Source organism: Pithys albifrons, chromosome 5, assembly GCF_047495875.1.
Source record: "Pithys albifrons albifrons isolate INPA30051 chromosome 5, PitAlb_v1, whole genome shotgun sequence".
Classification (NCBI taxonomy): Eukaryota; Metazoa; Chordata; class Aves; order Passeriformes; family Thamnophilidae; genus Pithys; species Pithys albifrons.
Genome location: NC_092462.1, coordinates 1,422,661 through 1,437,463, shown reverse-complemented (window position 1 = coordinate 1,437,463; position 14,803 = coordinate 1,422,661). Strand labels below are relative to the sequence as shown.

The 14,803-nt window shown below is 55.1% G+C and overlaps 1 protein-coding gene across 1 annotated transcript; it reads right to left on the bottom strand.

Moving 5' to 3' along the window:
* Window positions 1-4,256: 4,256 nt before the first annotated feature.
* JCHAIN (joining chain of multimeric IgA and IgM) lies at window positions 4,257-10,386 on the bottom strand. Its single transcript, XM_071555052.1, has 4 exons — window positions 10,200-10,386; window positions 7,163-7,298; window positions 6,321-6,401; window positions 4,257-5,428 (listed from the first exon to the last, which is right to left on the bottom strand). Exons 1-4 carry the CDS (start codon window positions 10,261-10,263, stop codon window positions 5,227-5,229), a joined length of 483 nt encoding a protein of 160 aa, XP_071411153.1. The 5' UTR covers window positions 10,264-10,386; the 3' UTR covers window positions 4,257-5,226.
* Between the last annotated feature and the right edge of the window lie 4,417 nt (window positions 10,387-14,803).

Here is a 14,803-nt window from a genome sequence, read left to right as displayed (position 1 = left end):
ACTCCTTTCCCAGACTTACACAGGTAGTCAATACACCAACTAATTCCTGTTCCCTACACCCCTATAGTGAGTGCCAGAAAAACCCCAGGGCCTGAGCACGACCAGGTTCTCATTATGCTGATTAAGAGCATCCCAGCCAGGTGTAACCTCTCAGGCACATCACTGGGAGCTCATCACCAATGGCCACTCACCCAGTTCAGATGAGCTTGTTGGGTTTTCCTGCACCAGTTCAAGCACAAAGGGCACGTTCCCCCTCCCAGTTCCACAGCTGCCAAACTCCTGGTTTGTCCCTCACCTGGAGTGCCTGCCAAGGGACTGTAGGGGGGCAAACAGCACCTGCACAGAGCAAAGCAAGCTCTCCATCACCCCAGCAATTAAATGCACATTTAAAATGTTCTCCACAGAGGCTCCTCTCTCATTTTCAGGTAAGAAATCTGCTTTACTCTTTCTTTTAATTTAGAAGCAAGATAGAAAGTGTGTTGTGGGGTTTTTTGTGAGTATAGAAGCTCAATTAATGTGTTAAAAGAACAAACTTGTGACCAATGTTTTCTGCTGTGTTATGGAGTAAAAATGGGGATTTGTTGCTGTTGGTGTCATTTCTCTGAGTTCTGTGGGCAGTTATTAAGTTTTAGCTTTTGGTTTTTAGGGATTATGAGTGAAAGGTTTTTTGTTGTTTATTGTGAATCCAAAGTGGAGAATTGGGATTTTTGAAAAAGGTTTTTTTTTATATGAAACTCTTAAATGTAAATGTACTTGTGGTTTGGTTTATAGAAAAGTAACTTGGATTTTCCCTTTGGTTTTAGTTAATTGCTTTTCAGTATGGAGTGATTACCTATGGCTGAGATTTTTTTCTGGTAATACATTGAGTGCTTTTCCTTTTGGTGCCTGGTTGATAAGTGGGTTAAATGTGCCCTAAGAGAGGTAAAACCCTCAGATCCAACCCTGAACCAAATCACTTGAACTTGATACTGTTGATTGTTCCTATGGTGATTCAGGAAATTGGGCCCCATTAGAAACAAGACTGGAACTTGTTAACAAGTGTGTTATTAGGGCACTAAAAGGGTTTTTTAGGGGAGCATTCCTTAATTTCTTGGAGTTAAACAACACCTGGAGTTGCAGAGTTCACAGGTGGGGTGGAATTGTATGTGATGGCAGTTTGGGAATTTGGGCATGGGCAGCTCTTGGTTCTGCTTTGCCCTTGTTGCACTCAGTCCCCATCTTTCTGTCTACTCAAGAGCTGTGGAGTTGGATGTTTTATGGTGTCTGGGTGGTTCTGCTGGAACCCATTCGGTGTATTTGGTTGCTGAGACTTCATTTAAACTCTGCCTCAATTATTGGCCTTTGGTTGCTGTAGGGAGTTTGTCCCCCCGGCCTTGGTTTGTGTGTCCCCCCCCCCCCGGCCTTGGTTTGTGTCCCCCCCCCCCCCCGGCCTTGGTTTGTGTCCCCCCCCCCGGCCTTGATTTGTGTCCCCCCCCCCCCCGCCCCGGCCTTGGTTTGTGTGTCCCCCCCCCCCCCGGCCTTGGTTTGTGTCCCCCCCCCCCCGGCCTTGGTTTGTGTCCCCCCCCCCCCCCGGCCTTGATTTGTGTCCCCTCCCCCCCCCGGCCTTGGTTTGTGTCCCCCCCCCCCCCCCGGCCTTGGTTTGTGTCCCCCCCCCCCCCCCGGCCTTGGTTTGTGTCCCCCCCCCCCCCCCGGCCTTGGTTTGTGTCCCCCCCCCCCCCGGCCTTGATTTGTGTCCCCCCCCCCCCCGGCCTTGGTTTGTGTCCCCCCCCCCCCCCCGGCCTTGGTTTGGGTGTCCCCCCCCCGGCCTTGGTTTGGGTGTCCCCCCCCCGGCCTTGGTTTGGGTGTCCCCCCCCCCGGCCTTGGTTTGGGTGTCCCCCCCCCCGGCCTTGGTTTGGGTGTCCCCCCCCCCGGCCTTGGTTTGGGTGTCCCCCCCCCCCCGGCCTTGGTTTGGGTGTCCCCCCCCCCCGGCCTTGGTTTGGGTGTCCCCCCCCCCCGGCCTTGGTTTGGGTGTCCCCCCCCCCCGGCCTTGGTTTGGGTGTCCCCCCCCCCCGGCCTTGGTTTGGGTGTCCCCCCCCCCCGGCCTTGGTTTGGGTGTCCCCCCCCCCCGGCCTTGGTTTGGGTGTCCCCCCCCCCCGGCCTTGGTTTGGGTGTCCCCCCCCCCCGGCCTTGGTTTGGGTGTCCCCCCCCCCCGGCCTTGGTTTGGGTGTCCCCCCCCCCCGGCCTTGGTTTGGGTGTCCCCCCCCCCCGGCCTTGGTTTGGGTGTCCCCCCCCCCCGGCCTTGGTTTGGGTGTCCCCCCCCCCCGGCCTTGGTTTGGGTGTCCCCCCCCCCCGGCCTTGGTTTGGGTGTCCCCCCCCCCCGGCCTTGGTTTGGGTGTCCCCCCCCCCCGGCCTTGGTTTGGGTGTCCCCCCCCCCCGGCCTTGGTTTGGGTGTCCCCCCCCCCCGGCCTTGGTTTGGGTGTTCCCCCCCCCCCCCCCCCCGGCCTTGGTTTGGGTGTTCCCCCCCCCCCCCCCCCCCCCGGCCTTGGTTTGGGTGTTCCCCCCCCCCCCCCCCCCCCCCGGCCTTGGTTTGGGTGTTCCCCCCCCCCCCCCCCCCCCCGGCCTTGGTTTGGGTGTCCCCCCCCCCGGCCTTGGTTTGGGTGTCCCCCCTTCCCCCCCCGGTTTGTGTCCCCCCAGCCTTAACACTTGTAATTTTACATAGCAGAAAAGGGGCAATGCTCTTTCTTCTCACAAAAGCCAAGCCTCCCAGCCCACCAGAAATACTTATCTGTGGTTCCTGACTTGTCAGTTATTCCCAGGCCTGAGGCACAGGAGTTGTGTTGTGCTGTCCAGCTCCAACTTGTCCCTTTCAGGTTTACTTTCATAGCTGAGTTTTAAGCTTTTGATTTACAATAAAATGGACAAACCCAGCCAGTTGCAGTGTGAGTAGTGCTGAAGTGACAGCTTTTTAAGAGGTGAATCTTTGCTGCCATCAGTGGTTTTTCAGTTCTCTCAGGTCTTTCTTTTGAGATCTAAACATGCTGGCTTAGAGCACAGGGCTCCCACCCCTCCAAACTCCATCAGAGCTGCCCCTTCTCCAGGGCTGGCTTGGTGGGAGCAGCATTATCTATGCTGGGAGCAGGCAAAGACCTGAGGGGAGTTTGTGATATTCTTTTTCTAGTGTTAAAGCTCCCAGTGACCAGGAGTGACAGCTCTCTTAAGTCTGTGCTGTGCTGGGGGGTTTGAGGGGTAAGAGAATCCCCAGGTGTCCTGTGCTTACTGGAAACCACTTTAATGTTTCTTTTTGGGCTGTGCTCAATTTACTGAGCCCCCCTGCTTGATTACCAGTCTGCTCTGGCTGCTGCTGCCCACAGGGATCATTTTTCAGCAGAGGAACCCAATATCTACTTCCACTTACCCTGAAAATGTAATCAGGTTTTGCTCCAAGGAGGGGCAGCAAGAGCACATGTCACAGCTCAGATTTGGGGTGGAAAATTTGTGTTTGCTGTTCTGGTTGGTGTAATTCCAGAGAGGAGGTGGAGCTCTGAGCAGCAGGTTCCTGCAGGGGATGAAATGCAGTTTCCCTGTAACCTCCTCACTTGTAACATCCCAGTGCTCTGAGAGCAGGAACAGCAGCATCTTGGAGAGGAAAATGAGGCAAATTGTGCTGGGCTTGGTCGCCCCCACTGCAGTGGGCACAGCCATCTCTGTGCCTGGCAGGAGGCTCTTTGTGTCCTTGGCATTTCCTAATTGGCTGATTTTGTGCCTGAAGGAAGGGGGGATCATACTTTGCCAAGTTAATTTTCCATCACTGCTGTAACATCAGAATGTTTTGTCTCAGCCCTTTTTTTACTCCCTTGGTGGTCCCACAAGGTTGTTTTTTTCTTTAGGGCAGACCCTTCCATGGGAGTGACTGTCCCCCAACTCACCTGCCTTCAAGGCACGTTGCTCAGGGGTGAGGAAAAGGTGCTGGGTGGGTTGTGGTTCTGTCAGGAGTTACTGTAGGTGCAGTTTGGGTGTTGAGACTCTGCCCCTGCCCTGGCTCAGCCCCTCAGGGGTGCAGAGCTGGTGCTGCAACAAGGAACCAGCTCAGCCCCAATCTGTCAGAGCTGCTGCAACTGCATGGAGATATTGCTATTCTGGGGCTTGGGGAGGCTTTGCCTCTCAGGAGAAGCAGCTCTTTAGGGGGAGTTTGATTCACTGTGAAGGAGAAGAGAATATGATTATAGGCTTGGCTGTTTCTCATGCCTTCCTACTGAATGGGAGTAGAACACACAGGCTGATGCAGAAAGGAGTTTATTGAGTATTTCACTAACAGAGCTACAATCACACAAATGAGGTTTGGCTGTTTCATTATTCCCAGTCTGGACCCTGGACTAGGGTCCTGCTCTTGCACTTATGTCCCCTTCATAGAATTTTTTTAAGCTTTAAATGCAAAATGAGGCAGAAAAGGAACATGAGCCAACTTGGGACTGTTTTCCCCCACGACTGAAGTGGGAGAAGGGGGCAGTGTCAGTGAGGCAGCAGGGGAGGTGCAATGCCCAGCATCTCCCAGAAGGGTTGGCTGTTCCTGGCACTGCTGAGCTCTTGGCAGGGTTGCAAAACACTCGAGGGCAGTGGCATCTTTTGATCTGAGTCTGTGAGAACCCAATGCTTGTAGATGTCCAAGTGCTAGAGGGGTCTTGTGATAGAACTGCGAGATCTGAATTCTCATCCTTCTGCTGGTGGCCCAAATCCCAGTAACTCACCCAAGGCCTTGTGTGAGAGCAGTTTGCTGTAGGTGGCTCAGCAGGGGAGTGCTCAGACATTCCTGTGGCAGCTCTTTGGGTGGAGACCCCCAGGAGCTGCAAACCTGTGTGGTCCCCTTGGCTCCAGGGGGATGAGTGGCCTCGGTGTGCTCTGGGCAGTGACGGTGTCTGAGATGCGTAACACGTGCCAGGGATGCAGGAACAGAGTTGGTGGCGACCAGGAGATGCTGCGACCATTCAGGGACAAGCTGGCATTGCTGTAGGAGCTGGTGTGTGTCCCCCAGCGGAGCCGGGCGGTGCCGCAGCTGGGCTGGGCTGGGGCGGGCGCGGGGCTGGGCTGGGCTGGGTTGGGGCGGGCGCGGGGCTGGGCTGGGCTGGGCTGGGCTGGGACAGGCACGGGGTTGGGCTATTCGGCGTAGCAGGATGCGGGTGTCAGAGCTGCGGGGACACGTGTGACCTCCCCGCGGTGCCGCAGCTGGGCTGGGACAGGCACGGGGCTGGGCTATTCGGCGTAGCACGATGCGGGTGTCAGCGCAGCCGGCACACGTGTGACCTCCCCGCGGTGCAGCAGCGGCACCAGCGAGCTGTAGCACTGCTCCCTGTCGTACGTGTAGCACGTCTGGGGCTCCTCGCAGAAGTTGCCCTGCTGGACCTGCACGATCCTCCCAGCCAGATCGATCTCCACAGGGTTGCATTTCCTGCAGCTGCAAGACACGGAGCACAGCGAGTGAGGAGGGGGTGATGGGGAGCAGCCAGGCAGGAAGGGACCTGGGGGCACTGATTGATAGGAGACTGAACAGGAGCCACCAGTGTGCCCAGGTGGCCAAGAAGGCCAATGGGATCCTGTCCTGGATCCAAACTAGCGTGGCCAGCAGGCCCAGGGCAGTGACCCTTCCCCTGGACTCTGCCTTGGGGAGGCCACACCTTGAGTGTTGTGTTCAGTTCTGGGCCCCTCAGGTCAGGAAAGAGCTTGAGGGGCTGGAGCGGGGCCAGAGAAGAGCAACAAGGCTGGAGAAGGGACTGGAGCACAAGCCCTGTGGGGAGAGGCTGAGGGAGCTGGGGGTGTTCAGCCTGGAGAAGAGGAGGCTCAGAGGTGACCTCAGCACTGTCTGGAACTGCCTGAAGGGAAGTTCTGGCCAGGTGGGGGTTGGTCTCTTCTCCCAGGCACTCAGCAATAGGACAAGGGGGCACGATGGGCTCAAGCTCTGCCAGGGGAAATTGAAGTTGGAGATCAGGAAAGAATTCTTTGCAGAGAGAGTGCTCAGGGATTGGAATGGGCTGCCCAGAGAGGGGGTGGATTCCCCATCCCTGGAGGTTTTTAAGGTGAGACTGGATGTGTCACTGAGTGCCATGATCGGGTAATCAAAGTGGGGCTGGATTAAGAGTTAACTTGATGATCTCAGAGGTCCCTTCCAACCCAACTGATTCAATGGCAATGTGCCCCTGGTGAAACCCAGAGCTTTGCTGCTCACCTGGAGCCAGCACAGTCCTGTGGCCTCTCTAGGTGCTGCATGGCAACTCCCAGCCTTCAAGCACCTCTTTGGGCTGCTGTGAGTTAAGTCTTGGGAAATTAAGTTAGTGAATAAAACTACTTACAGTTCAGAGATCCGGTAGACAAACTTGGTTCTGAGTGGGGACAGGGGATCAGAGATGTTCTCTCGAGCCTGCAGGGGCACTCTGCAAAGGAGGGAGGAGAATCACCCATGGAAACTGCTTGTTAAACAGAGTCCTCTCTGCTGTGAGCAGTTCTAAACTCTCCTCTCATTGCTCAGGTTGTTTCCATTCTGACCCTCCCCTGTGGGGCTGCAGCAGCTCCTCTGGGGGCCACTTTCTGTGTGACAGTGTTTGCTTTTGTTGAACTCTGAGCTGGCAGATGCCCAAGGGACTTGCAGGACGTGGACAGGATTGTTTAATCAGTGTCTCCTGTTGTGAGCTCCAGCAGAGATCCTGCAGCTCTGAGCCTGAAGCTGGTCCTGGTTTTCCAGACACACTCACTCCTGTTGGGTTTGTGTGAATGGGCAGGACCAAGTCCTGCTCTTGAAGTGAGACCTTCTCATGGGATTAAGCTTTTCTGATAGTTTAGGCCTTGCCTATTTTTTACTGTGAGTCTGGGGAGTCAGTCCAGTCCCATCTGGTTTCAGATTAGATCAGCTGCTGACATGTTACACTCCACTGCCCCAGCCTGTTTTGTGAACTTACTCCTGCACTGCTTAAAACATGGGAAAGCTTTTTGTATCTGAAGGGACAAACACCAGAGAGGTTATTGTGGACAAACACTAAACAGAGGGAAATATTTGGGATACCACAGAAAGCAGCCCCTGGGACAAGGTGTTCCCTTCATCAGTGCCAGGACATGGCAAGCAGTGCACAGGAAAGGGAACTCTGTAACTCTTCCTCACTTGCTCCCCATCTCCATGGAACACTTGTCTGCCACTTACACGATACGGATGTTTCTCTCCAGGACTTGTTGCTGAGGATCCTCCTCGGAGGGGACGAGCTTTGAGGTCATGGTGACACACTGACACTTGTTATTGACCAGCACATACTCCTCCTCCTTGGGCTCCAGAGGGTAACCTGCAAGCACAGTGTGTGCAATCCCAAAAAGCTGTTCCAGCAGCAAGCTGAGGGATGAGAGTGCCAGGGATGCACCATTAGAGCCCCTGGACTGATTCCAGGGAAGGGCAGGTGGCCCTGCTGATGCTTGTGGTTTGCAGGGAAAACTCCAATCCTGATTTTCTTACCTGAGCTGCTGCTTCTCCATTTTATTGTCTCCCACCCTTTTGATGTGCTGCTCAATATCAAACTGGGTCAAAAGTGGCTAAAACATCCCCTGTGTCACCCAGTGGCTCTTGGGGTGTCCCTGGTGTTGTGCAATGCTGCCTTACTGTGCCAGCAGATGGATTTGGAATAGTTTGTTTTCCCCAACCCAGAGCCTCTGGTCTCTTCACCCATAACACACCAGCCTTGCTTTTCTCTCTTGGGTTTGCATCCCTCTGTATTTCTCTGTGCTGCTGAAATGGATTTCAGAGCCCTCACTTTGCACCATCATTTGTGCTGCTGCACCTTCATCCTGCTTAGAAGTACCAAACCCAGTGAATTTTGTCATCTGGGAACAGTTTGGACTGGCCCCACTGGGACCTCAGTTCTGGGGAGTTGCCTGCTCTGCTTGTCCCTTGGTTTAACTGTGGTGAGAGAGAACTGGGCTGGAAACTCCTGTGGTGAGTGTCTGTAAAGGATTTTGGAGTCTCTTGGACTTAAAAGCTTTGGTCCTTCCTGCCCCTGTAACAGACCAGTTCTGTCAGCTCCTATTCCAGCTTTTCTGAGGTCCTTACAGGCACCATAACTGGAGAAAAGGCACCAAAGCTGTGTAAGATGGTGCCTCACAGTGACCTGGAGTTCACCTGCTGGTTCCAGGGCTGTTTCTGTGGCCTCTGGAAGCAGAACACCTGCTGGAGGAGGAGGAACTTTCTGGAGTTTCTGGCTTGGCAAGGATGTCCCTTTGCTCCCTTGCTCTGCAAGCTTCCTCTGTGCCAGCTCATCCCTCCATGAGAGCACTTCCCTCTGAAGCAGAGGCTTCCCACAGCAGCCTCTCTAGTCCCTGGCTCCTCGTCCTTGTTCTTTGGGCTCCTGGCAGGTCTCTGGCTTGTCCTTCCCTTCCTTTGCTGCCTGTGCTGTGCTCCACATAACACTGTGTGCAGTTCTTTCCAAGCCCTTAATCTAAAGCCAATATCCCAGTCAGGTCCTCTTGGCTTTGGGGTTGTCCCCAAGCCTTTGAGAACAGGCTTTAATTCTAAAATTAGTTATTTTATGGATATGCAGGGTTTTTGAATGTGCTCTAAAAATACTGTCCTGATTTCATTCCTTGTGTGATGCTCTTGGCTGCACTGTAGAACTTACTGCTGCTCCATCTATTTCTCAAGTAAAATTACAAAGCTCAGAAAATATCGTTTGATCAGCAACATCTCCATGTGCCACCCAGCAGAAAGTCCCTTTGGGGAGAAGCTATTTAAGTACAAAATTTCCTGATGCTGTTCTAAGTGTCTGCAGGTTGGATTTCTTGTGCTAAGGTGTTCCCTCCCTCCTCAACACTGAAACAGATGGTTTGGGGGGCAAAATGTCTCATTTTCCAGTATTGCCTCATCCTGTCATACACTGCAAAGCCCAATGGAATTGCCTGGGCAGGAAGCAAGGTGGCCTTTCCCAGAAGCTGGAGGCAGTGCAGGGATGCAGCTGTCTGTGCTGTTGGGATGGTTATCCCGGAGCCCAGAGGTCCCCCCCCGGTCCCGGTCCCGGTCCCGGAGCCCAGAGGTCCCCCCCCGGTCCCGGTCCCGGTCCCGGAGCCCAGAGGTCCCCCCCCCGGTCCCGGTCCCGGTCCCGGAGCCCAGAGGTCCCCCCCCCGGTCCCGGTCCCGGTCCCGGAGCCCAGAGGTCCCCCCCCCGGTCCCGGTCCCGGTCCCGGAGCCCAGAGGTCCCCCCCCCCGGTCCCGGTCCCGGTCCCGGAGCCCAGAGGTCCCCCCCCCGGTCCCGGTCCCGGTCCCGGAGCCCAGAGGTCCCCCCCCCCGGTCCCGGTCCCGGTCCCGGAGCCCAGAGGTCCCCCCCCCCGGTCCCGGTCCCGGTCCCGGAGCCCAGAGGTCCCCCCCCCGGTCCCGGTCCCGGTCCCGGAGCCCAGAGGTCCCCCCCCCCGGTCCCGGTCCCGGTCCCGGAGCCCAGAGGTCCCCCCCCGGTCCCGGTCCCGGTCCCGGAGCCCAGAGGTCCCCCCCCGGTCCCGGTCCCGGTCCCGGAGCCCAGAGGTTCCCCCCCGGTCCCGGTCCCGGTCCCGGAGCCCAGAGGTTCCCCCGGTCCCGGTCCCGGTCCCGGTCCCGGAGCCCAGAGGTCCCCCCGGTCCCGGTCCCGGTCCCGGTCCCGGAGCCCAGAGGTCCCCCCCCCGGTCCCGGTCCCGGTCCCGGAGCCCAGAGGTCCCCCCCCCGGTCCCGGTCCCGGTCCCGGAGCCCAGAGGTCCCCCCCCCGGTCCCGGTCCCGGTCCCGGAGCCCAGAGTCCCCTCCAACCCTACACACTCTGAGCTCAGTGGAAACCAAGCGTTCCCGAGAAGTTCAGTGGAGTTACACAACAAACTACTGCTTAACCAAAACCAAATTTGCTGTAGCCATAGGACAGGATTTCCAGGAAGATTTTGGGAGCCCTTAAATCCAGCAGGTAAGTCTTGCAAGCTCCCCAGCACTGCAGGAAAGCAGGCAAGCGTGTTGGCTGTTTGTTCCTGCAGAAACCTCATAAGAAATGGCTGATCCACCAGCCTTAAATTTGAAGCTGGCAGCAATTAAACCCACACAGCTCTGCTGCTGGAACACACTGAGGTGTCCAAGCAGCACAAGATTGCTTGGCCAGGCTTTGATTTTCACCTTGGACTGCTGGAGGTTACACAAAAGCTGCCTCTGGTATCTTAATCCCAGTTTTCCATGCTCTGCATTGCTCACCTACCTGCCACAAGGATGATCCCCAAGGAGATGGGCAGGGCCAGGCACAGCACCAAAGAGCTCCTCATCTTGCCTTCCCTTCTTTTGAAGAATGGGAGTGCAGAGCCTGTTGGTGCCTATAAGGGCGGGTGCAAAGGGGTTGCCCAAAATACACAGCCCCAACAGCGGGAACTGTGGCTTTGGGGCCCGAAACCAGGTGTGTGGGGGCACCCAGAGCTCTGGGTTTGGAGGGTGAGGGGGGCAGGGGGTTGTGCTCCTGCTGAGCTGCTTGATCCTGTTCATCACCAACAGGCAAGGAGCTGCAAACCCACCCCAGTCCTTAGGGGACACCTTGCCATCAGGGCCAGTATCAAGTAACAAAGTCCAAGGGCCACAGCTCTGGCTCCTAATTGTGAGAAATCAGACTTAAAAGATAATTGAGTCATTTTAAAAATCCACTTGAGGCTCCAAAGTGAGAATGCTGTTTGGAGCAGCTGTGGGCAAACCTGTGTGGAGGGTTGGGCTGCCCCCAGAGAGTCAAAGCAGGCAGGAGGAGAGAGGAGGGGTGAAAAGGGAGAGCCAACAGCAGCTCTGGGGCAAAGCTGAGCTCTGCCTGCTGCATCCTGCAGTTTGGTTCCTTGGGAATGGAAAATGGGCTCTGTGGGGCTTGTTGTTTATGGGAGCCCTAAGTCAGGTCCCAGACCAAGCCTGAGGTGTTGGGCATGCAGACTTTGGCTGAAGCAGGGAGATACTGGAGAGGCCCTGGGATGTCTGTGTCCCAGATTTAGGATCACCTATGGAACTCTGAGACCCAAATGCTGTCAGGTAACCTGCAGTGGGCACAGCTGTCTCTGTACCATTTGCATGTGTCTTGTGCAGAAAAGGCCACTTTGTAAGGAAAGCCCAGACTTTGCAAGGGCCTGGTTGCTCTTGCCAGGCTTCTCCCAGAGGCTCAAGTCCTGAGGCACTGCTGCCAGGCACCCCAGTTCCTCTCACCCTGCAGGCTGCCTTCCCTTCCTGCAGCCCCTGCTGCCTGATCCCCAACCCCAGGGCTGTTCCAAGCCCCTGGTTCTGTGCCCTGAGCTGCTGTGCCAAGCACCAACACCTCAGCCTGCAGCTGCCTGATGCAATGAGCTTCCAGGTTACATCAGCACTGCTCATGTGCAAGGGGAGCATGGGAGGGGGACGAGGGGGACAGCCCAGCTCCTTGCAGAGCTTTGGGTTCTGCCACAGTTCTTTACAACCCTTGTTTTCTCATTAGGGCTACACCTTTAGGAGGGCATCATTTGGGTTTGTTTCCTTTGCTCCTCCCAGAAAGTACTGCCAACAGTTGTGTCCAGGGCTCTCTGAGGCAGTGGCAAAAGATGTTCCCTGTGCCCCAGTTTTGCAGCAGATAAATAAACCTGGCTCAGCTGGGCTGGTGGAGGTGTCTGTCTAAGGCACTATTTGTAAGAGAAGGTTTTTCAGAGTTCTCCAGGAAGGCAGGACGCAGGCACCAGGATAAAACACATGGAAAAGAGGCTGGTTCTGGTCTGCTTTGCCAAAATAGATGAATATAAACATGGCAGTGGGAAACTCCAAGGAGAGGCACTTGAGCATTTTCAAACCCCACAGAAGAGGCTGAGCAGAATTCTGTTCTGTTTCTGTTGATTTCGGTGGTTTTCCCTGCCTGGTGCTCAGTGTATCTGGATTTCAGTTGCTAAATCTGCACATGTGTGTGCAGTCCCTTCAGAGCTATTTTTGGCTCCCTTCAGCCACCTGCACATCTCTGGGGGTTTCTGGCTCTCTTGCAAGCTCTTGAGGGGAAGGCCTGTTTTATGGACTGTTACTTCTATGGACTGCTCTCTTTGTACTGGGAGATATGTTGAATTACCAAAAAATCTATCTGGGCCAGAAGGTGTTGGGCAGGGGGCTGGAAATCCATCAGTTCAGGTTCTGGGCTGAGTGGGGAGCTGGACTGCCAACCTCCCTGAGGGCAGAGGCTGCTGGAGACAAAATGGAGAAGGGGAAGGGGAACCAGCCTTGCTGTCTCAGCCTTCTCTCACTTGTCCAGTGCCTCAGCTGGCCCTGCAAGTGCTGAAAGAGGATGTTCCAGGTAAGAAGCTGGGCAGGGGCCTGGATGAAGTGAGGCAGAGTAGTTGTCCCTGTGTGTCCTTGCTGGGCTGGGTGAGCAGGATGACACCAGGGCATGGGCTCTCTCCAGACACCACCCCATCCACAGTCTGTCCTATGCTTCTCTTAGAATTATAGAATCACAGAATCCATTGGGTTGGAAAAGACCTCTGAGATCATCAAGTCCAACCCTTGATCCAACCCTACTGTGATCACCAGCCCAGGGCACGGAGTGCCCTGGGCTGGTGATCACAGTAGGGTTGGATCAAGATATGGTGGATTCTCACTCAGTGTCACATCCATAGAATCAGAGAATCATAAAATGGATTGGGTTGGAAAAGCCCTCTGAGATCATCAAGTCCAACCCTTGGTCCAACTCCAGTCCCTTTACCAGATCATGGCACTCAGTGCCACGGCCAAGCTCAGGTTAAAAACCTCCAGGGATGGGGAATCCACCCCTTCTCTGGGCAGCCCATTCCAGTGTTTGATTATTTTCTCTGTAAGGAATTTTTTTTCTGATCTCCAATTTCCCCCTGGCAGAGCTTGAGCCCCCTTGTCCTATTGCTGAGTGCTTTGCTCCTCCTTCCTCCCTTGGAAGCCCAGAAAATGATGGATTCAAACAGACCTGTTGCATCCAGTGATTGTTGTGTTGGTAGCAATGACTCTGCTGGTGCCTGCAGCAAATTGGCTTGGCTTGGGCAGCCCCTGTCACTGCATGACCTAATTCATGTTGGGGTCACCTCCAGCTTCACCAGAAGTGGAGGATGTTTTCAGCAAGTCTTGGGTGGGGTTCAAATATCTCCATTTTCTGCGCTTAGAAATTAATTTAAAATTGAAAGAAAATATGTCAACTCCATTTAAATCCCTGAGAAACCAGTTTTGTCTTTTGTTAAGGCTTTGAACTCTTGAAAGGGCAGACTTGAAACCAAGTGAGGGCAGTTAGATGGTAACTGTCAGGGACATGAGGGAGGCCTGGGTTTCTGTAAGTCACACCTGCAAATATTACCTAGAGTTTTAACCCTGCAGGGACTGGCTGCAGATGCCTCTGAATGGATTCCCACAAAAAGCCAGCAGGACTGAGCAGCCAGAGGACAAAGCCTGGTCACCAGGGACAGCTGTATGTAGTGGCCAGGTGAGGATTTCCAGAGGAGTGGCTGTCAGATTAAATGGTGCTGTAACTCAAACCCAACCTACCCTTGCTGCTCTTGTTTTACAGGCCAGGGGATGAGTGCTGAAAACTGCCATGGCCACATTTACAAGAGGGATCTGAGGTGGAACCTGCCTTTGTGCAAGGAAGTTCTGACCCACAGGTGACCATGTGAAGAGGCTGAGCACATCCAAGTTAGAAATTAGCCCTGCCCTGCCATCAGATGGATCAGAATCCAAATGAATCACCACAAAGTGAGTCAAGTTGTGCACCCCACTCTGTTAATTTGAATATTTGCTCCACATACTTTTTTCCATGCAAAGGTGGATGGGAGCATTTATAAATACAACTGCACCTGTTCTGTGGTGAGAGAAAAGCACCTGCACTTGTTGAACACAGAACTGCTCTTGCTGGGACGTGAGGGGGCTTGATTTACCAGGCTCTGGATTTCTGAGCTTGGACTACACTGATGTGCCCCCTTCTGTTCTTGTGACAGGGCTGCCTGTAGGTTTCCAAAGCTGACTGTGCTTCCATGTGGCTGAGTAATAATGGGATTTTATCCTTGGGAAGGCTGGAGGGTGGGCTGGGTGCTCTGATGTGGATGGCAGACACAGAAAAATACAGGATGAGAATTCAAAGGTGCACAAGTAGAGACTGCCTTAAAGACCCTCCTGGTGAGGGCTGAAATACCAGCTTTGCTCTCTGTCTGGGATGCATGGATCTGTTTCCACATCAGGAGGGATTCAAGGAATGCAGGGGTGCTGGAGCAGCACCTGCCGAGCTGTGCAGCCTGGAGCTGCCTCTGGCCCTGGAAAGGAGTGACTTGGTGATGGGAAGGGCTCGCTCGGGAGAGTTCACGTCTGTCCCTCGGAAGTGTCCAGGGCTGTCTGCAAATATTTCTGCTCCTCCTAGAGTGATCTAGTGGCGGGGAACTGAGCACCGAGTTTTGGTTTCAAGGGATTCACGTGTCAGGTGTTATTTTCCATGTCTTTCCCCCCCTCCCCTCGTTCGGCAAGATGACCACAACATACAGCAGCTGTGTCTGCCTGGGCTTTTTGGGGAAGAGAAACCCCGAGGAGGGCGGGAAGGGAGGGCTTTTTTTAATTTTATTTTTCCCCATGGGATCATTGATTGCTGCGAGCTGTCACGGCTGGAAACCTCCCTCCCAGGGGCTGCTCGGGGCACCACCATCTCATCAGGGCCGTGCGGAACGGGAGGGGATGGGGATGGAGCTCTGGGGACGGGGGGGGGGCTGCGCCGCCCTTGGGGACGAGGAGCGAGGGCGGGCCCCGGGCGGCGGCTCCTCCCCGGGGCAGGGAGCCGGATGCGGGTCCGGGGCGGAGCAGCGGAAGGCGGCGGTGGAAGCGGAA